The sequence below is a fragment of the Camelus ferus genome, chromosome 7 (genome assembly GCF_009834535.1).
Source record: "Camelus ferus isolate YT-003-E chromosome 7, BCGSAC_Cfer_1.0, whole genome shotgun sequence".
Taxonomy (NCBI): Eukaryota; Metazoa; Chordata; class Mammalia; order Artiodactyla; family Camelidae; genus Camelus; species Camelus ferus.
This window is the reverse complement of record NC_045702.1, coordinates 4691602-4715426: the sequence shown is the minus strand read 5'-3', so window position 1 is coordinate 4715426 and position 23825 is coordinate 4691602. Positions and strand designations below refer to the sequence as shown.

The 23825-nt window shown below is 44.0% G+C and overlaps 2 protein-coding genes across 20 annotated transcripts in view; one reads left to right on the top strand and one right to left on the bottom strand.

Moving 5' to 3' along the window:
- GALNT11 (polypeptide N-acetylgalactosaminyltransferase 11) overlaps positions 1–6787 on the top strand; it is a 48094-nt gene extending 41307 nt beyond the window's left edge. For both annotated transcript variants that reach the window (XM_032483070.1, XM_006174864.3), the window contains exons 8-12: positions 360–512; positions 1982–2200; positions 3604–3708; positions 5722–5859; positions 6098–6787. In XM_032483070.1, coding sequence (XP_032338961.1) covers positions 360–512; positions 1982–2200; positions 3604–3708; positions 5722–5859; positions 6098–6229 — 747 coding nt within the window. In that variant the 3' untranslated portion in view covers positions 6230–6787. The remainder of the gene's footprint in view (positions 1–359; positions 513–1981; positions 2201–3603; positions 3709–5721; positions 5860–6097) is intronic.
- Positions 6788–16832: 10045 nt separating this feature from the next.
- Positions 16833–23825, bottom strand: part of KMT2C (lysine methyltransferase 2C) — a 237767-nt gene continuing 230774 nt past the window's right edge. For all 18 annotated transcript variants that reach the window (XM_032483052.1, XM_032483051.1, XM_032483056.1 and 15 more), the window contains 4 exons: positions 21181–21297; positions 20781–20854; positions 20473–20581; positions 16833–18815 (listed from right to left, as the gene is read on the bottom strand). In XM_032483052.1, the coding sequence (XP_032338943.1) occupies positions 18723–18815; positions 20473–20581; positions 20781–20854; positions 21181–21297 (393 nt within the window). In that variant the 3' untranslated portion in view covers positions 16833–18722. The remainder of the gene's footprint in view (positions 18816–20472; positions 20582–20780; positions 20855–21180; positions 21298–23825) is intronic.

Below are 23825 nucleotides of genomic sequence, written 5' to 3'. Positions count from 1 at the left end.
GAGGAAGTACCCATAAAAGTGAGATTAAAGGACCAGTTCGTAAATATTCTTTGTACCTAAATTCTGAAGGTCAACTTCCTTTATCTGTTAAAACAAATGTCTGGTAAAGTGTAATTTTAGACAACAGGTAGGAAAAGAGTATTACGTTTTAGAGTTTTGTTTTCTTTTTATTCATAAAGACATAATTTTTTAAAATATACCCTTTGACTTTAGTATGTTTGAATAGGTATATACTATAAGATAAAAATCTTTCAAGGTTTCACAAGCACCTGTTTAAGAAAGATTAATTTCATGGTGATTCATACATGGGTCTCACAGCGCTGTGAGGGACTGTTAACACATACTTTGCTTCTGGCCAGATTTGGATGTGTGGAGGGAAACTCTTCATCATCCCTTGCTCTAGAGTCGGACACATTTTCCGGAAAAGGCGACCATATGGTTCCCCTGAGGGCCAGGACACCATGACACACAACTCCTTGAGGCTGGCACATGTCTGGCTAGATGAATACAAGGTGAGATTCAGTTTCTGGTTGAGAAGGATGAGTGATAAGGCCAGACGCTCCTTTGGGGATGGCTTTGGTTTCTCTTTCCTGTTTCTGTTTAGGAATTTCGGTTTGATGACATTTGCTCTAGAGCCACCTCTTTTCCAGATTTCTTTTCTCCCTTCTCCTCACCCAGTTTTCCCCTCATTTTTGGTTCTCACTCTTCTTTTGATTTTCCAAGTGACCCGTCTATAAGAGGTAATATACCCAACATCAGAAGAAATTCTGTTTCTTTATCCCTCCCGTCCCTCTCCTGTGACTCCCACAGAACCTGGCTTCTCTCCTGTGTTCACTGGGCTTCGCTCTGACCCAGTCCCACTGCCTCCCCATTCAGACTCTGCACAGGTCTTATTCCTTCCTGCGTCCTCTTCTGCCGTATGCAGCTTTGTAACAGCTTTATTGAGGTATGATTCATAAATAATTTTTAGAACATTTTGTCGCCCCCAAAAGAAGCTCCGAGTCCTTCAGCCATCATCCTTTCCCAGCATCCCGCAGCCCTGGACAGCCACTGAGCTGCCTTCTGGCTCCGTAGATGGGCCTGTTCTGGACACTGGTGGTATCTGGAAGAACATCACAACCCAGTGGGCCAGTACTTTCTAAATGCTTAATGTGTGATGTTAAAAAATCTTGTGTGGGCAAGATCCATCTAAAGAGCAGTACGGAGTTTTGTGCAACAATAGGAAGCTATTCCAACCTTAAAAGTTACTGAGTTTTGGTATAGTGTCAGAAAAGAATAGCCATAATTACTTGACAGTTATTAAAATATTTCTGCCATTTTAAACTACATATTTTCATGAAGTCGTATTTTTTAAAACACATTTAATCAAACAACATATAGTGACAGATTGAGTGCAGGTACCAGAACTCAGCTCACTTCTATTCAGAAGACGGCATTCAGACATTGGAAAGATTTCTGAGAATATGAAGCAGTGTCAGTGTCCTCAGTAATTTTGTTTTTGTTCAAAGCATGTTATTTATGCTAATAGGTAATGAGTTTGTTATTTTTAATAATTTATTGTTTCTAAACTTTAACTTCGAATACAGTAAATATCTAAAGAGATTTAACTCCTAGAAACAGAGCCTCCTTGGAGTCTTCAGCGGTTTTTACTAATATAGAGTCCTGAGACCAAGGAGTTTGAGAACTGCTGATCTCAAGTGTAGTCTGTCTCACTGAGTTCACGATGCACATTTTTACATGTTTTTCCATTTCTGAAATTGGGGCATATCGTACAATTTAAGATGTCTTCTTGTTGTCAGTGATGGACCTAATTGTGTGAAAACTTTGCAGTCACATATTCAACATCAAGAAAACACTGGCATGAAAAACGTTTTTGCTCTTAATCCATTTATTTCCGTTCTTTTAACCTCTTGTATAATTGATTATATTCGGCTTAAACAAAAAAATCCTCTCATTTTTCACTTTTCTTTTTTAAACTCAGGAGCAATATTTTTCCTTAAGACCTGATCTGAGGACCAGAAGCTATGGAAATATCAGCGAGCGTGTTGAACTGAGGAAGAAGCTAGACTGTAAATCATTTAAATGGTACTTGGATAATATTTACCCAGAGATGCAGATATCTGGGCCCAATGCCAAACCCCAGCAACCCATTTTTGTCAATAGAGGGCCAAAACGCCCCAAAGTCCTTCAGCGTGGAAGGGTAAGGAAGTAATCTTATCAAAATATCTCATGACATGCTGTGTGATGTGATCAATGACATCGTAGACTTAACGGAATGTTTAAGGATAGGCTTTCACGTGCCTTCCATTATATTCTTTTTATGAGAATTTCCTCTGTTCAGGTGTAAGACCTTAGAAATGTTAGTATCTTTGCTGTTCATATTAAAATTCTTTACCTGCCAGTGTTAAAGAGAACATGACTTCTCTAAATTATATGCTAGCCTCCGAGAGGGCAGATGTCAAGTGTGAATGTACAAATCTGGCAGTATAAGCAAGTGGAAATATCATTTGGCAGAGACCAGTGTGAAAAGGAAAACAAAAGGAGAAATGGGGCAGCCACACAGTGTTAGCCTCAGCTCTGGGCACTGACTGCAGACAGGAAGTGAAGGACAGTGGTAGGGTCTGCGTGGTGGCATGAAGTCAGATTTTACACCCAATGTTCCGAGCGGTCATCTGTGCTTCACAGAGCACACGCTGATCAACCATAATTCTTTAGATGGTCCCCCCCCCTTTTTTTTTAATTTCTTCAGTGTTATAATCACACTTCAATTTTAGGGGTCTAGCCATAAAATCATACCTTTTTCTTAAAATCATTTCTTAGAATTGGCTTTCTGAAAATTAAGTGTAGATATTTAATAGTTGCCTGGATTTCTCTTTCGTGTTACGGAGACACACCTCTTAGGGTTCCTTCACAATGCCAGTGATTCTTAAGTAGCTTGAGCTAAGCCTAGAGCTTTCCCCTTTCTTGTCTCTGCCTTGTAAGGTTAAAAATGTCATCAAGATGTTTATTAATTAGGTGTTTTCTCTTTGAGTGAAAATAGGTGCCTGTGTATGTTCACATAGTTGAAATCCCTTACCATGATTATTCCTGCCTTGCATAACTGATCTCATTTAATATAAACTGATCCTTTTATGCAGACTAGATGCTCTTTGCTTCTTTATGTGTCTCACCCTGTGGCGTTTATAACCTATATTTACGTCCAGTGTAGTATGTACATTACATTTAATTTTGTACTGTCTGGTTTATACCTTTTGTTCTTATTTCCATAGCTTCATTTGAAGGTGCTTTAGTGCAGAGATGGTATTTTCATTCCTCTCCTGTAGTAGATTAGTAAACTTGTACCTTTAGGTAGAATTTCTCCTTGACACTGCCTGCGTATGTTGTTAAAACTGCCTAAACCTTGAAGCCTCTGTTGTGATGCTCTTAGGACTGAAGCTAGAATTCAGTAGTAAAAGATAGTTATTTTTTTACCTTTAGAATTCGTACCTCTGGAATAATATTCATGTTTCATCTGAAACCCCCTTTTCTGGGATGCTAAGGTGTCTTTTGACTTGGGTCTCTCTAAATGTGCCAGGTTGCCCAGAGCAGTCTCTTCTTTTACAGCTATATCACCTCCAGACCAACAAGTGTCTGGTGGCCCAGGGCCGCCCAAGTCAGAAAGGAGGCCTGGTAGTGCTTAAGGCGTGCGACTACCGTGACGCCAGTCAGGTGAGTGTGCCTCTGGGCTCACAGCAGCCCTCGGGAGGGGTCCTGCGGTGAGGGGAAGCTGCTGGCACCCCCCCCCCCTTGAGGAGGGATGGGTGGACTGTCTTTTCCTAAATTATATTATTGGGAATGATTTTAAAGGTCATCTAATACTATTTTCGTCTCGTTTATTTCCCCTACCTCTGCTCACTGTCATAGTCACATTTCTTTAGAGCATTATCTGTACTTTGTAATTATACAGAATGAATTTGAATTATGTAGAATGAATTGAAAGCCATATGAATTTGTTAGAAATGGCAAAGGAAGTGTACCTTCTTTCTGGCCAAGAACATATATATCATATATGAGATACATATATAAATCTGCATTGGAAGAGTCAGAATATCTTTTGTAGTGTTTTTCCGCAATCAAGTTTTACTGATTATCAGTAGTTCATCAGAGGAACCACAACACAGTTTCAGTTCATTTCATTCACATAATTTATTGTCAGGTTGTATGTGTCCTTTCCGTGGTGTTAAGTGATCCTAAAAATAAGCAGAAACCTTGTTGCAGACTGCTTTGTGTCTGGTAAAACACCATAGCCCCCAGGGGCCTGCTCTTCGGGCCACAGGGCCTCAGGCCTACAGTGCAGATGCCCCCAGTAAGCAAGCTCCAGTTATGTACTTACGTTTCCCTCTGAGGGGTGGGCTGGGGTCATTCAAGATGTAAAGAACACTTGGCCTTTTTAGAATAGTGTGTCCTTTGAAATTTCATAGAACACATTTTACTTCTAGGAGAGTTCGTGTACACTAAGATGTTAACACGCTGGAAAACATGGTTTAAAAAGGTTTCCATGCCGTATGTGGGTAGGAGATGTGTCAGTGTTGTAGACACAGAACTGGTGGTTTAGGTCGTAGTGGGATGAGATTGCTGAAATTCATTCCAGAAAATGTAGGAAGTTTGAGGAGATGGAGTTACACTCTCCTGTCTGTACTGTGTTGTGACCGTACAGAACTGTACTAACACCCTGGCCACTAGCCACGTGTGGCTGTTGAAGTTTAAACTAGTTAAAGTAATTGAAATGAAATAAACAGATCATTCCCTCAGTCACACTTGCCGCATTTCCAGCGCTCCGTGGCCGCACGTGGGCCGGTGGCTCCCGTGTTAGGCCAGCGCAGGTTGCGAAGCGCTAGAGTCGTCACAGGAGGCCCTGTTACGGCACTGCTGGGCTTCCCTTCTTGTTACCAGGGGTAGCGCACACACGTTTTGGGGCTGTAGGTAGAAGTGGCAGTGAATAAAATAATCCAGAGGGTAGAAGAAAATGTTTCCTTTTGGATTTAGTGATGGTGCATGTTGGGGAGAATCAATTTATTCATTGCACTTAATTTCAGGCCTTTGTTCCTGAAAATAATCTGAGAGACTGTAAAGAAGTCTATCCTGAAAGATCATTTGTACATCTAAGGAGAATTGTGCTTCAGAGCTGTCAGGATGAAATCATAATCTCAGTCCAAATACTGTGACCTCTAGTCCCACAGGGTAGCAGGTTAGCGTGTGACATTCCGCAGGAGGACGTGGCGTAACAGCGCACGCACGTCACCACCGCCCAGCAGGTGAGAAGACGCGAAACCCAGAGCCTCACGTGTGCTCTGTCTACAGAAGTCAGACCAGCAGCTTCGTTTCGGGCTCCTTCAGGTCTTAGGCAGTCAGGAATTAAAAGCATTGTATGACTGTGGAATCCTGGAACTAGGAAAGATCGGGAGTCACACGCTCAGTTCAGTTCAGTCAGTTAATTCAGCCACTGCTTACATCTCTTCCTGGGACTGACTGCGCCTCACTTTCTCCTGTGTTATTAGTTCATTCCATTTCAGATGACTGAGTTGATACGCCTCCGGGTGACTCCAGTACACTGGTCTGTTCCTGCTGTATGAGGCCATACAGAATAAATCCACTGTTCCACAAATGTGTGAAGCGTCGTGCAGTCTGAATTTCAGAATCTAAAGCAGAACCTGGGGTTTGATCTTTTATTTTCTTCCTTAGGTCTGGATTTATAATGAAGAGCATGAGTTGGTTTTAAATAATCTCCTTTGCCTGGATATGTCAGAAACCCGTTCATCGGACCCACCACGGCTCATGAAGTGCCACGGGTCAGGAGGATCCCAGCAGTGGACCTTTGGGGTGAGGCGCTTGTTCAGTGGTGATGCAAGGACGTGTGGAGAAGGCTGAGTGAGGGAGCCCGGCCGAGGGCCTCACTCTGCCCTGTGGATGGTGCTCCTGAGTTTGCAGTGTCCTGTGAACAATCTTAAATGTCCCACATCTCTTCTAGGTTTCTGTCTGTTTACCATATTCTGACAATACATTTTTTAAGTGAAAGCAAATAACTGGTGTTTTTTTCTTGGTATCACTTCTTTCTCAGAGGAATAATCGACTGTACCAGGTGTCAGTTGGACAGTGCCTGGGAGTGGTTGATCCGCTGAGTCACAGAGGGTCTGTTGCCATGGCAATCTGTGATGGCTCCTCCTCGCAGCAGTGGCACTTGGAAGGTTAAGGTTGGTGCCGTGTCTGGAGTGATTTGTCCTGCTCACCTGCAACGTGGAGATGCCTAGGAAGATCAGCAGAGGTGAGACAGCATACACAGTAGAGATTGGAGGACCAGATGACCACCAGGAGGTGAAGAAGTATGTTTCTCCAGGGCGTTCAGGTCCTCTCTGAGCTGCTGTTAAGAAATTTCTTGCTTGTGGTAGGAAACCAGAATACAGTTTTAACTTTTTGAAGAGTCAGGTTTGTACAGGATAAAGCCCAGGAAATTGACATGTCTGCTCAAAGTTATTTATGCTTCTTTTTAATCCTCTTTGATAATGGAGTAGCGTCTGTCTCATCAGGAACTTGTCATGATTTCCTTTCTTAGAACATTTCATAGGTGACAGTTTTTTTATTTTTATTACCATGTTCTAAATAGTTTTAATTCAAATGAATCCACATTACTTTTAACTTCAGAAGGCATCATTTATAAGATTATATTTAAGAGGCAGTTAGCTATTATAAATTATTTTGATGAATTATGGTATTATCTACATTTACAATAAAGGAGCCTTTTGATTATTTACTAGGGTTTTTTTTGTCTGCTCTCTCATCTTCTATTGGGGCCTCTGGTGTGAGTCGCCCTGCGTACATGCTAAATGGTAAGAAAGGCCCTGGGATTCGGCTGATGAACCAGTACACGAGGTAGCAGAACTAACCTTAGCGATTTTCAGTTTCTTAGCTTGAACTATGTAAATTTGAAGCTGAAGGCATGTGAATTTGGATACTTTGAAGTTGCCTGTGAAACCTCCAGGTAGAGTTGTGAAATAGGTATTTGGATACAGAGGTCAGGATTTCAGACAATACCTCAATTAAAGATCTAAATTTAGGAATCATCTTTATATATTATAAATGCCAAAATATAAAGTGAGGTTTTTTCCACCAAAATTACATCTCAGAGGAGACAGACATAGTCTCATAGTACAGGGTGTTTTCTTGAACCACAAAGCAGTTTAAGTAGCATATTGGAAACATGTCAGAGAATAATATATTCTGTATCTATATACTGAACACTTTATCTGTAATTCGGTTTTGAAGACCAGATGGTACCTATAGAAAACAAAAAGCAAGATGGAAGATTTAAACACAACAAAATCAGTAATCACGTTAAATGTAAAGTAATACAGTTGACCTTAGCTCACGTCTGTGCTGCCTCAGCGAGTGTTGTCAGATGTCCTGCCAGAAGGCCCGCAACTCTGGGAGTGAAGTCTGGGCCCCGCGGGTGCCTTGGAAGCACAGAGGAGATCGGCCACGATGGCGGCGTGGAAAGAACCTGAGCTCACCTCCTCTCACGGCGACAAAACTACAACTATTTGCAGAACCACCACCATCAATGGAAAAGACTGGAACCTACCAGGAAAGAGCTTCTACAACTAAAGATACAAAGAAGGACCCACAAGACAGGTAGGAGGGGTGGAGTAGCAACATAGTGAAGTCCCGCACCCCCAGGGGGGCAGCCCACAAACAGAGGAGCAGTTATAACTGCAGAAGTTCTGGAGTGGAGGGTCCAAGCTTCGTAGTGGGCTCCCCAGCCCAGGAGTCTCGCACTGGGAAGAAGAGCCCCTAGAGCATTCGGCTTTGAAGGTCAGCAGAGCTTCCTTTTAGGAGCCTCAGAGCCTTCTCTCGTAAAGGGCGCACACAGTCTCACATGTTCCCGGACCTGGGGCAGAAGCAGTAGTTTGAAAGGAGCCTGGGTCAGACCTACCTGCTGATCTTGGAGTCTCCAGGAGAGGGAGTGGGTAGCTGCAGTTCACCCTGGGGACACGGCCATTTTGGGGAGCTCATTCTGCAATGTGGACGCTGGTGAGTGCCCTCCACCTTGTTATCCTCAGGACCCGTGCCTGCCCTAGGCCAACAGCCTGCAGGCAACCGTTGCTAGGACACCTCAGGCCAAACAGCTAAATGAGCATGGGCGCAGCCTCACCTCCTGGTAGACAGGCTGCCTTAAGAACCTGTGAGCCCACAGTTCCCCTAGACGTGGCCCTACCCCCCAGAAGTTCCCAAACCTAGCCCCACGCGCTAGACCCTCCAGGAAAAGACCCTGGGCCCCGGCCCTGTGCATCAGCCAGTCTGCTCTGGCCTCAGGACCAGCCTCACACACCAGCCCACCTACTAGCAGGACAGATCCTGCCCTGAGACTGGCTGGGCCCTGGCCCCGCCTGCTATCAGAGCAGCACAAGCTACCGGCCATCCCAGACCCTTGGCCGGCTGTGTCAGGAACGAGCTCCACCCACCAGCAATCCAACACCAGCTCTGGGACTCCTGGGCCCTGGAACGAGACCCCAGGACCTGGCTCTGGCCACTAGTAGGTGCGTGAGTTCCAGGATCTGGCTTCACCTACCAGTGGGCAGGCTGCAGCCCTGGGGTCTCCTGGACACTAACTCCAGGTCTCTCCGGGCTTTTTCAGTCAGCCTCCTTGTTACCCAGCCCCCTCTGCACAAGGCAGGGCCTGGCAGCCAAGTCTACCAGACACTTACTGCAGTAGCCCTACAGCACAGGGCCCCACCAGCCCTCACAGGAGGAGCCCCCAGAGGTGATAGGTCTGGTGATGAAAGAAGGGTGCGCTGCTCACAGACGTGTCTCTTACAAAAAGCCGTTTCTCCAAGGTCGGGAAATGTAACCAAACCACCAGATACATCAAAAGAGCCAGTCAGGCAAAAGGCAGCGACAGAGGAGCATGTTCCAAATGAAGGAACAAAATAAAACCTCAGAAGAAAGAACTAAGTGAAATGGAGACAGTCTGCCAAGGAAAGAGTTGAGGGCGGTGACCACAAGGATAGCCAAGGACTCGGGAGGGGAGTGGACACACAGGGCAAGAGGCTAGAAGTTTTTAACAAAAAGGAAAAACAGCCAAACAGATGAAGAATATAGTAACTGAAATGCGAAATACACTAGAAGGAGGCAATAGTAAAAGAGGAACAAACAGAGCAATGACCTGAAGACAAGAGTAGTGGAAATCACTGGTGATGAACAGAAAAAAGAATGCAGATAAATGAGGACAGTGTGAAAGAACTCTGGGACACCAGCAGACAGACTGTTTGCATGATAGGGGTCCCAAAAGGAGGCGAGAGAGGAAGGCACTGAAGACGTAGGTGAAGCTGTAATAGCCAAAAATTTCCCTAACCTGGGAAAGGAAACATCCAAGTCTAGGAGGTACAGAGCCCCACACAGGACTAACCCAAAGAGGAATTCACCAAGACACACTGTGATTAAAATGGCGAAGATTTAAAGCCAGCGACGGAAAAGCAGTAAGTTCCTTGCAGGGGAGCTCCCGAAAGGTGCCAGCTAAATGTTCAGCTGCAGAAGCGGGTGGTCTGTTCACAGCGATGCGAGGGGAAGGCTACAACTGAGAACACCCCACCTGGCAAGGCTCCTGTTCGGATGATTTGGAGCGAGCCGAAGTTTTACAGACAAGCTGTAGCTGGAACAGCTCAGCACCACCAGACCAGCTTCACAAGAAGTGTTACAGGACCTTCTCTAAGCGGAAAATGCCACAACTAGAAACATGAAAATTATGACGGGAAACAGCTCATCAGTAAAGGCAAACGTACAGTAAACATAGGAAATCATCCGCACGCAAAGCTAGCTGGGAAGTTAAAAGCTAAGTAGTAAAGTCATCCACCTTCGGAATAAGCAGTTAAGAGAAACAAAATAATGAGATGTAGAATTATGGTATCAAAACCAGTGATCGTATCAAAACCAGTGATCATCAGGGGGAGAAGAGCACCAGTGCAAGGCTGTTAGAGTGACGTTGGGGGGGGGGGAAGAGGTGGGGGGGAGGGAGAGAGAGAGAGAGAGAGAGAGAACCTCACGGTAATCACAAACCAAATTCCGTAATAGATGGCACACAAAAAAGAAGGAATCCAAACATAACACTAAAGATAGTCATCAAGTCATACCATAATTTCGCACCAATCAAAAGACATCATAAGAGTGGCGGAATGGATACAAAAACAAGACCTATATAGATGCTGCCTACAAGACACTCCAGCTCTCAGGAAACACAAACTGAAGATGGAAAAAAGTATTCCACGTAAATTGAAATCAAAAGAAAACCAGGGTAGCAGTGCTTATATAAAAAAAAATAGACTTTAAAACAAAGTCTGTTACAAGGTTTTCAGTGTTTTTTAAATGACTGCACTACCCAAGGCAGGCTGCAGCTTCAGTGCCATCCCTATCAAAATACCAATCGCATTTTCCACAAAAATAGCACAAATAATTTTAAAATTTGTGTGGAAACAAAAGACCCTGAATAGCCAAAGCAGTCTTGAGAAAGAACAGATTTGGAGGTCTCTGGCTAGGTCTCTTGCTTCCTGACTATAGTACAAAGCTACAGTGATCAAAACAATATGCCAAATAGTACGATACTGGCACAAAAACAGACAGATCAGCAGGAAAGGCTGGTCAGCGAACTTAACAGTCAATCTATGACAAAAGGGACAAGAAAGACAGTCTCTTCAATAGGTGGTGCTGAGAACACTGGACAGCTACATGTAAAAGAATGAAATTAGGACATTTTCTAACACTATATACAAGAATAAAAGGAATGAAAGCTGGAAACCATAATTTCTTGTAGGAAGAAGTAAACATAGGCAAAACACTCTGACATAAATCATAGCAATACATTTTTGGCTCTCCTAAAGTAAAGGAAATAAAAGTAAAAATAAAGAGACCTAGTTAACTGAAAAAAAAAGTGACAGTGAATATATGTATGTTCATGTATAACTGGAAAATTGCTCTACACTGGTATTTGACACATTGTAAAATGACTATAACTCAATAAAAAAATGTAAGAAAAAAAAAAAGAGACCTAATTAAACTTAAAAGCTCTCCCAACTTACTGAATGGGAGAAAATATTTGCAAATGGTATGACTGATAGGAGATTAATATCCAGCATACATAACCAGCTCATACAAGTCAACATCAAATCAGAAAACAACTGATTAAAAAATGGGCAGAAGCCTGAACAGACATTTTTCCAAAGAAGGCAACAGACGGTCAATAGGCACATGAAAAGATGCTCAAAATCATTAATCATCAGAGAATTGCAGTTAAAACTACAAATAGATATCACCTCACACCTGTCAGAACATGAGGTGATACCTCATTTTGGTCACCATCAGAAACAACACAAATAACCAGATGTTGGCGAAGATGCGCAGAAAGGAAACCCTTCCAGTGTCAGCACTAAAATTATTCATATATATGAGGTACCACCTCACACCAGTCAAAAAAGCCATCAGTAAAAAGTCCACAAGCCCACAGACGATACATGCTGGAGAGGCTGTGGAGAGAAGGGAGCCCTCCTACACTGCTGGTGGGAACGTAGTTTGGTGCAGCCATCGTGGAAAACAGTTTAGAGGTTCCTCAAAAGACTAAAACTAGACTTACCGTATGATCCAGCAATCCCACTCCTGGGCATATATCCAGAGGGAACCCTTAATTCGAAAAGCTACCTGCACCCCAATGTTCGTAGCAGCATTATTTATAATAGCCGACTTATATGTGGAATCTAAAAAATGAAGCTAGTGAATATGATAAAGAAGAAAGACTCAGAGTTATAGAGAACAAACTGGTGGTTTCCAGTGGGGCAGCTAATAGGGGAAGGGTCAAGAGAGGGGTCGGGGATGAAGAGGTACAAGTTACTATGTATAAAATAAGCTACAAGGATATATTTTAAAGCACAGGAAATACAATATTTTAAAATAACTATAAATGGAGTATAACCTTTAAAAATCGTGAATTACCATGTTATACACCTGAACTTTATATAATGTACATCAACTAACCTCAGTAAAAACGCAAGTGGGTTTAAAGGCCCCAGTTAGAAGGCAGAGATGCTTAGATTAGATAAAAATGCAAGACCCAACTATAAGCTCACTTTAAATATGAAGAAACAGGTAAGTTTAAAATGAAAGGAAAATCTATGCATGTTGAACACCAACTGAAACACACTTACAGGATCTATATTACTATTAGACAGAGGAGGTTTCACAGCAAAGAATGTTCCTAAGGATCGAGTTGCTGCAGAACGCTAAAGGGATCAGTTCATTACGAGGAAGTGATCCCACACGTCCATGTGCCTAATAACGCAACAGCGTGCCACCAGAAGTGCTCTGTCAGAGCTGCTAGGAGAGGCACTGTCTACAGTTAGAGGAAGATTTCAGCACACCTCTCATAACTGGTAACACAAGTGGACGAGACGACAGGATACAGAAAACGTGAACGGTACTATCAACTGACTTGGCATAGAACACACGTTCTTTCCAAGTACACCTGGAATATTTACCAAGATAAATCATGTTCCACAACGTTAAGTAAGTCTCAACAAATTTATACAAATTCAAATCATGCAGGTTGTATCAGAAGTCAAGAGTAACAGTAAGAAGTCAATAATATAAAAATCTTCCAATATTGGAAAATCAGCCAGGAACATACCTGCTAATACTCTGTGGGTCAAAGAAGAAACCAAAAGGCTATTTGAGCCGCCTGAAAATGAAAACAACATATCAAGGGCTGTAGGACGAAAATGACTCAGGGCTCGGGGATCTTACAGCACTAGGCTGCAGCGGAGAAGGGTCGAAGTTTAAAAATCAATGCCAAGCTCCCACCTAAAGAAAACAGGAAAAGGAGTGCAGAGTAGCAAAAGAAATATTACAAACCAGAACGGAAATGAGTAACCAGTGAATGAGACCAAAAGCTGGGATAAGAATATTAATATAACTGTTAAACCTCTAATTAAAAAAAAGAGGAAAACACGTTACTGGCATCAGGAATGAGAGTGGTAACTTCACTAGAGAGTCTACAGATGTTTTAAAGGACAAGCAGCAGGAACTCTGAGTCAGTGGTGTGAGAATGCCAAATAGCCCAGTCACGTTGGAAGACAGTTTGATAGCTTCTCGCAGAACTGAGTACACTCTTAGCATAAGATCAAAGCCTGCACACGGAACTTAACAGCAGCTGTGTTTATAACTGCCCAAACTTGGAAGCAAATAAGATGCCCTTTAGTAGGTGAAAGGATAAGTAAACTGTGGTGCATTCAGACAACAGAGTATTTAATGCTTGAGAGAAATAAGCTATCAAGCCACAAAAAGACACAGGAGAATCTAAAACGCTTATTACTCGGTAGAAGAAGCCATACGAAAACTACACACTGTATGAGTCCACCTCTGTGACATTCTGGAAAAGGCAAAAACATGGAGGCAGTTAAGTACCAGTGGTTGCCCGGGGTGGGTGAGGAGAAGATGAACAGGCAGAGCGCAGAGAGCTCTCTGGGCAGTGAAGCTGTCGTGTGTGATGCTGTAACAGTGGGTGCGTGTCATGCATTAGTCAAAACCCAGAGAACGGACAAAACCAAGAGGGAACTGTAACGGCAAGTATGAACTTTGGGTGATAATGCGTCAGGGTAGGTTCATCAACTGTTAACAAAGGTACCAGAGTGGTGCGGGGATGTTGACAGCAGGGGAGCTGTGAGTATGTTCTGTGCTTTCCGCTCAATTCTCTTATGAATCTAACATTGCTTTAAAAATAAAGTCTATTTTATAAACAGGATAAGGGATTACTGTGATCACCTTTATGCCAATAAATTTGATATCTTAAATAAAATGGATGAATTCCTTGACAGAAACCAATTACTCAGCTTCTCTGAAGAAAAAATAGATAACCTGACTAGCCCCAATACCTATTAAAGTAAATTGAATTTGTAGTTTAAAACCCTTTCCACGAAGAAAACTCCAGGCACAGATGGTTTCACTGATGATTTCTATCAAACACTGGAGAAAAAAAATTATGCCAGTAGTACACAACCTTTTCTGGACAACTATGAAATTCTGACATTATAAACAAGACTTAACTTGATTTAAAAGCAATACACCAGAAAATCATAGACCAGTATTTTTCATGTAATAGAAGTAAAATTCCCTTAAAAAGTATTAGCAAATCAGATCCATCCGGTAATATATGCAAAAAGGATAGTACATTATGAACAAGTGGGTTTTATCCCAGGAAGGAAAGTTGCTTTAACGTTAGAGAACAGATGTTAATTATGACAATAATACAGCAAAAAGGCTTATGATCCTGCAGGGAGAACGTGACAGAATTTAACACCCATTTCCAATAAAAACTCAGCAAACGAAGAATAGAAGGAAAATTCTTCAACTTGAGAAAGGAAAAACTATAGATGCTATCGTAAAAGACCCTGGATTAGGAACACAGTAAGGACGCCTGTACTTACCGCTTATGTCCAGCGCTTGTAGTGAGAGCCTTAGCCAACTCAACAGGCAAGAAAAAGAAAGAAAACACATGTACATTGGAAAGGAGGAAGTGAACTATTTGCAGACTATGTGTAGAAAGTCTCAGGGAGTTTTCAAAAATACTACTAGATATGGTAAGGAAGTTTATCAGGACCACAAAATAAAAAAGCTCAATATAAAAATGAACTGTACCTGTAAACAGCAGCAGCAAACAGCTCAAAATAGAAAGTAACGACACTGTAACTGCAATCCATAACAGCATCCAAAGTAAGAGAACTTAAGTTTAAGATCTGTACAAAGAAACACAAAACATTGCTGAGAGAAGTTAAAACCTAAATAAGTGAAGAACTATATTATATTAAAGGATTAGAAAACTCAGTATTGTTAGGGTGTTAATTCTCCACAATTTGATCTACAGATATAATGCTGTACTCCATCAAAATCCCAGTGTAAGACTGTGACCATGGCTTATAAAGAATTCACTGGTGTAACTGGATACAGAAGTTGTAGTATATTTATACAATGGAATACTACTCAACCATAAAAAGAATCAAATAATGCCATTTGCAGCAACATAGATGGGCCTAGAGATCATCATTCTAAATAAGCCAGAAAGAGAGAAAAATACCATATATCACTCATATGTGGAATCTAAGAAAAAAGGACACTATGAACAAACACATCTACAAAATAGAAACAGACTTGCAGATATAATAAACAATTTTATGGTTACCGGGGGCAACAGGGTGGGAAGGGATAAATTTGAGAGTTGGAGGTTTGCAAATGTTAGCCACTATATGTATGAAAATAGATTAAAAACCCTAAGTTTCTTCTGTATACCAAAGGGAACTATATTCAATATCTTGTGATAACCTTTAATGAAAAATAATACGGAAATGAATATATGTATGTATATGCATGACTAGGACATTGTGCTGTACACCAGAAATTGACACATTGTAACTGACTACTTCAACTGAAAAAAAAAATTGTGATGCTCACAGCCCAGGGATACAGACTCACTGAGAGTGAGATTTTATGCCAAGATGATGCTTCTTTTCCCTCACTCCCTCCCCCCAACATCAACAGGACTCCAGTACAACAGTGAATTAAAGCTGAGAGAACTTCAAGACACAAGCTCTATTTAAGGAGTTTCAATTAAAAAAAAAAGAATGAAACCATTCCATTTGCAGCAACATGGATGGACTTAGAGATGATCATACTAAATGAAGTCAGTCAGTTTCTTCTGTGCAGCACAGGGAACTATGTTCAGTATCTTATAATAACCTTTAATGAAAAAGAATATGAGAAGGAATATAGGTATGCATATGCATGACTGGGCCACTGTGCTGTGCACCAGAAACGGACACATTGTAACTGACAGTACTTCAGTTAAAAAAAAAAAAAAATTCATTGGTGGAACAAAAATAAACCCACATGAGCCGCACTTCCTCCTCCAGACTCACGGCCTCAGATTCTTCTCCTCAGGCCCCTCTCCCCATGAGACCACGTTCAGGTCAGCAGATCTGACGGCCAGCACAGACCGCCCTTCTCACCCTTCCTGGCCGCGGTGTGGGACGAGGAGGTGGCATCTGTCTGGCAGGGAGCAGACCTCAGGCTCTGCGATGACTTGAAGTTTTCTTCCTTGCATGCCTGGCGCTGAGTAGTCAAGCGTGAGGTCCGAGGAGGAGAGGCTGCACGGAGCAAGAGCTCCATGACCTGATGCAGATGTGAACGCACTCCAGGCCTGGCCGAACACCTTCAGATGGGAGTGTTTCAGAACAGCATTTAAAAGTTGTTCAGATGCTAAAGGCACGTGGAATAGAAGCTGGTTGTCTCAGCGTGTTTGTGAAGTACAAGCTAAAGATGGGCTGTAGGAATTGTGAGTGGGGTTCTGAGCAGTTTTCATCCTTAGCAACCCCCTTACGTTAAAAGTTAAATACATTCAATATGAGAAATAAAGTCTATCACACAGAGTAAGTCTAGGAGAGCTGCTTCGGGGGAAAAAAAAAAGGACTAAATTTAACAAATAAAAACAGACTTTAAACAAGGGAGTAAGATGTCAGAATATTTTTCCCGTTGTCCCCGGTAAAGACCCTAAAAAGAATCTGAGGTCCTCTTCTTTATTCAGCTGCAGGAAGAGCCTCTATCTGGTATGAGTCACGAACTTACAGCTAAACCTTTTATCCGGAAAGGCAGAGACCCACGTTGATCACATCCACACGCCCGTCATCCTGAAAGGGTGGACCAGCCTGGCGGTGAATTTCAGAGCTCCAAAGGGACCGTGAGTGGCGCTAACAGAGACTCACAAGCTTTTGTAGATGTAAAATATTTTATTTGTAAATGGTGATCTTCTAAATCTGTGTCCACAAATTCCAAAACCCATAACACTCTGTATACTTCAAAAAATTCAATTTTTGCCAACATTAGATACTATTATACAGAACAGAAAACAAAACAAAAACCCGGTAAGACAAATACTGGTAGAATGTCAGAATATTGTACAAGAGAAGAAAAATATTCAAGAAACAAATTTCATACAGCTATTTATCAAGAGAAAAATATATACAATTGATTTATTCTGTAAGATAAAAATACATCATGCCATATACATTACAAGTTCAGAACTGCATCACTGAATATGCCAACAGCTTACAGTCCACTTGAATTGTGCACACAAAAACTTCATTTTATACTTAGTCTGTGAAGTGTCAGTACCAGAATTTTAAGTACAAAATAAAAAGCTAACCTGGTTCAAAATGCTGATTAAGTTTCTACAAGCAAACACAAAACAGTGTTTTTTTTTTTTTTATTAAAGAAATGTAAACAAACAGTTCATACAAACACATTTTAAAATTACATCTTCCAAACCCTATTGCCGGGGTCCTGCAGCCGCAAGCAATGACATCGCTCCTTTTTTTTTTTTTTTCTTCAAATTTTTGTGTTAAATAGAAGGTCGAGAGTTAGATTTGAGTTCCTGCTACATGATCCTAGTATGTTTACATGATTCTCTGTGGCTTGAAACAAAGTTCTAATCAAAACTACTTTTGCTGAAGAAAAATTCAGCCTCCATTGGGGTGTATTTTTAAGCAGTTATTCACAGTTATCACAAATTGTAAGCACAAAAAAACCTGACTGAAGAAGTAGGGATGCAACAATATAATATGAAAAAATTTGTTTAAATTACCAAAACGGCTATAAAAGTTGTAGTCATAGCATACACTCCGTTCTGTCAGAAGTAAGGTGTATAAAACAACTCAGTACTAATAGATCGTAGTTTCCAAAAAACCCCGAACACTCTAGGTGGAAATTTTGGTTGTTACATAATTGTAATGGCATGTTTAATAACATGGCGTCATACTGTGACACCCCTATGCACGTTTTATAAGCACCCGAGCTGCTGCAGAGCCTGGTAGCATTTGGTCAATAACTATCTTTATACTGTATTTTTTCTCAAAATATTTACATGTTTGTACAAAGTAACAGGGTTCGTTAGTTCTGCAGGTAACAGCAGCAGCTTGGCTTTCTTCTAACTTTTATTTAAAAATAGCTTCATTCACTTATTCAATAATAAATACAAAAAGTTTCTCTTATTTTACAGAAATCAAAAACTACAATAAACTGACTCATGGAATCAAGTATTTAAATGTATTTTAGTGCAAGTTATTATCCCTTAGCCCTATCCCTAAGGAAGTCATTTCAGTACATTCCTTGTTCAGTGGTGTCTACTTTATTTAAAAAAATTTTTAAATTAGAGGGCCTGCCCCTTTTTCAAATAAGGCCGTGGCCAGCACTTTGGACATCTCCCTTTCGCTGGTGATTTCAGTCTTACATTCATAGGAAGGCCCCTGCCCTGGGGCAGGGCAGCCATCGGCTCTTTGCCCCAGTAAAAGTTTCTCCTTAGTGAGACTAAAACAACAAAACAAAACAAAACCCACCCACAAGAAGAAAAAAGAAAAAGTAAAAGAAAAAAAAGTGCTGGACCATTCTGTAATTCCGGTTCACCTCAGCATCTTCAGGAAGGCTGCCTCCATCGGCTTTCTCCTGTGCTCCTTCACCCTGAAGGACTGAGGAAATCAGAACTCCCAGAAGCTAGTTTTCAAAAGTCATAAAACAGAAAACAAAAACATCTTTCTGTCTGCGAAATTCAAACGGTGTGTTGAATCGCTTCTTCCCAGGGACGAGCCGCCCTCGACAGCAAGGGGTGCTCAGTTCATCCACTTCCGGCAGTTCACGGCTCCGCAGTGACAGGGGATCTTGTGCTGGTCGTCCTCAAAGTCAAACTTATAGTCATAGCAAAGCTGCCCACGGCAAAGACACAGTGTAAGGAAGGCCCCTGCCCCTGCCCGCCTGGCAGCTACTCACACCCAGCCACCGAGAGATGGAGCTGAACTGAAGACCTCACTGCCAGGGCGCCCTGGGACCGGGGTGGGGAGACGGGGAACTTCAGAAGAAGTCAAGAGATCGTGTGGCTGTGCTTTTCCTGAGGGCCCCAAAGGGACAGGGGAGACCGGAGGCGCTCTTTTTAGGCCAAGCCAGCTCAGAGACAGGCAGGCGGCTGCATTCCTACAGCTCCACACAGCACTGTTCCCGCAGGCCCCCCGGCCCCCTCCTCACTCCCTGATGGGGCAGGCAGGTTCGCAGAGACAAACCTCCTGGCCAGCAAACATATTCCTCCATCTTTCCTCACTTAATATTTACAAGACATCGCTATTTAACATTATTGTCTCAGACCAACCCTGCTGTCAAGGCGGGTGGGAGCCTGTGCGATTCCCGTGGGGTAAGCCCCACCCTGGACCCCGACTCCTGAGAGAGCTGATACCGCAAGACCCTTCTGATTCAAACATCCAAGGACACTATTTGGAAAGACTTCCTTTCGACCACGAGAGGGAATAAACACACGGAATAAACACACTGTCTACTGCGTGGCTTCTCTTTGGCATGATACCACTGCCTGGGACGGTTTCGCTGACCTAGGAGAGCTCCGCTCCACACACAACGGAGCAGAGGCTCAGAGAGGTTAAGCCAGCTAACCAAGAATGCTCAGGCAGAGAGGGCAGCAGGGCCTGGTGCTGGTCGGGCCGCCACCTGTCCCGATGGCCAGACACCCGCCCGGTGGTCACGTGCCACAGAGGGGTCTTCACATACCCGTACTCATCAGGTTACTGACGTGCAAAATGGGTCTGGGCTCAATTCTTGATTTTAAAAAAACATATTCCAAAAAGATAACCAAAAACAAGTATAATCCCACAGCTCTGTTCACATGGGGCTGGGGGAGCCAACCAAGTAAAGACCCCAAGGCTCCTCATTCCCTAAATAGGAGGGTTCCCCAGGCAGGTGCCTTCCAGGACACACCAACCCCACGCCCGGGCCAGGCCCCAAGCACTCCAGTGCACCTTGCAGCCTGAGCTGACCACGTCTGGCAGACCAAGTCGGGGACCGTAAACAAGGCTGTGACAGAGCCAGCCGGGTGATAACCCTAATGGGGGCCAGGCAAACCACAGTACTCCGTTGGGCCAAAGACACAAAGACAAAAAATAGCCAAACTGTTTGCAAATCTATTCATGCAAAAAACCCATCAGCTTGTAGTGGTCCTAAGTATGCATATGAGCAAAGTGGAGCCCCAGTCACCCCCAAGCTTGCAGCCGACAGCCTCACAGTGATCTCCCGAGAGCCAGCGTGTTCCCGGAGAGCACAAGGGCACGGACCCTGGGAAGTCTTCAACCATCAGCACGATGACAGGCTTCATTTTTAAAGGGGGGGGGGGGGACACTGAGCCAAACTGGCAGGGCGCGGGGTCCAGAGGGATGCAGGGACGGGAGAGTGAGGAATGAAGGATGCGGGAGGTGGCAGACTCTGCCCTGCCTGGAGGATACAGGATCCTCCAGCAATACAGACTGTCTCCGCCCTGCAGCTCCCCGACGCTGGGACACGACCACAGATGGGCCCCGCTCTCACCTCTTCTCCCTTCTGGATCCTCCGACTGGAGCTGATGATAATCTTGTGTCCTCGCTCAAAGGTAACCACCTCAGCCACACAGTTCGGTGCACACGAATGGTTGATGTACCTGCGAGCCACCGTTTCAGAAAGCGATTTATTCTAAAACTGCAAGAAGCTTTAAAACCCTTTCAGGTCACAGGGAGAACCACTCCTTCCTGATTCTATTACTACAGAACAAGAACAAACACACAATTTTAAATGGAAATTCTTTCCAACACTCGTCTGCCCTGAACTTCCACCACTGAAAGGCTGCACACGACTCTCACCTCGCAGGCCCTCCCGTGAGCGTGGCGTCGATCACGTGGTCGTTGTCCATGCGGAACATGTACACACCTCGGTTCTGAAAGAGAAGGAAGTCAGCCCGCTCCGTGCTCCTGTCCATGGGACGGAGATGAAGTCGCCGGAACTGAGAGGTCCCCAATCTCCCGCCCTGGGGACCCGCACGGATGTTTATGCGCTATGAGAAGAAATCAACACTTCGGGAGGGCGCCTGTGAAGCCAGGCTCATCCACCCAAGGTCCTGTCTTTGCAAATAACAATACTGATCGAAAAACGCAGGACTGTTGGAAAACACAAGAGGAGAATACAAGGACACCCAGACAGGGTTTTGTCTGCACTCGAACCTGGGCGGATAGGCGGGGCCGGCGGGGGCAGGGCCACGCTCACCTGGGATTCGTAGAGCTTCTCCTTCCTGTTGGCCACTTCGTTCCGGATGATGGTCCCGATGTACTCGATGACCATGGTGTGCTTCTCGATGTCCCGGGCAGCGTAGAGGCCCAGGCCCTGCAAAACGTGCACCTCCCTCATCACTTCAGTTCCAGGGACTCTGTCACACGAAGGGGCTACCCCCGGTCAGACTGAAAGCCTCACTGAGGATTCCACCTGAACTCAAACGACCGTCTGTCCTCGCTCCGCCACCGTCTGAACCCTGACCCCAGACAACCCTCCCACATCGGGCTCTGCGACCCCACCATGCCTTTGGGTCTGTTTCACACTGAACCTCCCAAGCGTGTTTAGAAAGTGATCCTGTCCACAGCTGAGCACCGTCTATGTCGGGCATCCTGCTGAGATTCTACCAGCTGAACAGGCCAACAGCTTCTGCTGCTCATTTTATGGCACTACTGCTTCTCAAGGACTTGACGTAACACAGAGCCTACACAACTGAAACAGGGTTGACTACACAGGGCACTGTGCTTTGAGCTTTTGCATCCTCACCTAAGACTGACCAGAGGGAACCCCGCCCCCCCATTTCTCATCAAGCACCACCTGGAGCACACGGCACAGACGGCTGCTGTTAAGAGATTTAAGTACGTGAACTGAATGATCTTCGGAAAAAAACATTTACTCAGTTAATTCCAGTCAATTCCAGATATGACTCAGAGGTGAACAAAGCAGAACACACAAGAAGAATCTGGACGGATACTGACACGGTTTGGGGTAACAGACGGGACAGTCAGTGGGAGCGAGCAGAGAACCCACACAGACCCAGGCGGGGTTACCAACATCCAGCTCAGTATGGACAGGCTGCTTACTGCTAAATGGTGCTCCTACGACTGGTTATTCAATGGAAAAAATTAAACTGCCTTAAACATAAAAAATGAAATTGCTGAAAAAAAAATCTAAGAGACTCATATGCAATCTGCAGTTTTAAGAACAGAAGCCAGACAATTATATATGTTTGACTATTTGGAATTCAAACTTTTGTAGGAAGAAATATACCATACTTCCTGGCAGGCAAGGGATGTGTTGTAGGGAAAAATCTAATAGTGCAAATTCTTATAAACTGAAAAATGGACAAAGGATATGAACACACAGTTCACAGAACAGTAAATCCAAATGCAAAAATCCAAAAGTTTGCAATTAAGGTGACAATGTAGTTCTGTGGTCACTAGTGGCAAAACTATAAATGGGCAGTAACACTGCAAACGATAAGTGAGAAAGTCAGCCTCACACGCTGCTGGGAGCAATGTGCGAGCAGAGCCTTTTCAGAAAACTGAAAACTTTCACACAGAAACCGCACTCTGGGGGATACACCCCACAGAAGTGAAGCTACCGATACACGGAGACAGGTGTACAAGATACCACTGGCAACACTGGGGAAAAATTGTAAACAAAATAAATTCTCATCACTGAGGAATGGTTTAACTAACTACAGTTCATCCGCATCACGGAACATCATGGAGCCATTAAAGGGACTGAGTCAGCAGTGTTTCCGCTGGTCTAGGAGTCTGAGTATCGGTGAGAAGATGCAGAAACGTGCACACAGCACAATCCCACTTGTAAACGTGCACACGGATGTGTATGTGCTGTTAAGAAAGCACCACGGAAAACACAGGATACGCACTCTGGGGCATTAATGTGGTTACCTGGGAGGTGGACCGTATGGAGGAAGAAAAAAGATAACCCAACAACAAAAACTCTCAAAATCGCTTCAGGTTAAACTGCTGCTGCCAAAGTGAAGAGTGAGACGCTAAGTGGTCTGGTTGTGTGAGCGGGCGTGGCTCACAGAGGGACCGTTTTCCTCCCGGAGTCGGCGCTTCCGGGGCTGTCCTGTCAGCGCTCACCTATCCGTCTCTCCAGTTCCAAAGTGCTTCTACCCCGTTCTAGACAAGTGAAATTTGAATCCTTAATAAAATGTGAATTTAAGTTTATAAAACATGAAAAAGACTTTGTTAATTGCTCGAGGTAAAAGGGGACAGACTGAACACAGGTAGTTGAGAACCCCGTACCCCGACAGTGCGGGAATACGAGCAACACTGAAGAACAGGATGGGCGAGAGAAACGCGTTACATGGAGAAGTAGCTGCTTCAGCAGGAGAAAGTCACCGCCAGGGGCGGGGTGGAGGCCTCACCCCGAGCCCCGGGAGCCTGGGGGAGCTCCTCCCTGGAGACGGCAGAACGATGGGGAAGAAGCTGTGTTGGTAACATGAACACTGAGGTACCAGAGAGAAGGGACGAGAGCAGAAAGGAGAAAGATTTTTAAACACAAAAGAATGAAGAGCAGACGAAGGAGAAGCAGCTCAGACCAGGACAAGGAGACCAGAAACGAGGTGACGGCGGGAGGTTAGACCCGGGACGGGAACTCTTCTCCAGCCGCGCAGGAAGCATGCGGGGGCCCCACCTCGGGGCCAGATTCAGTAAGGCTGGGCCCCAACCGCACGGCTTGGCCAGGCCCTAGGCGGTGCCGGCCTGGGGTCCACACGGTGAGGTCCCGGATCTCAGGGGGCCCATGTTTGTGTATGCGCGCCAACAGAAACAGAGGCAGGAACTTGCAAAGAACCACCACGAAGGCACTTCTCAGACTGAAGGCCT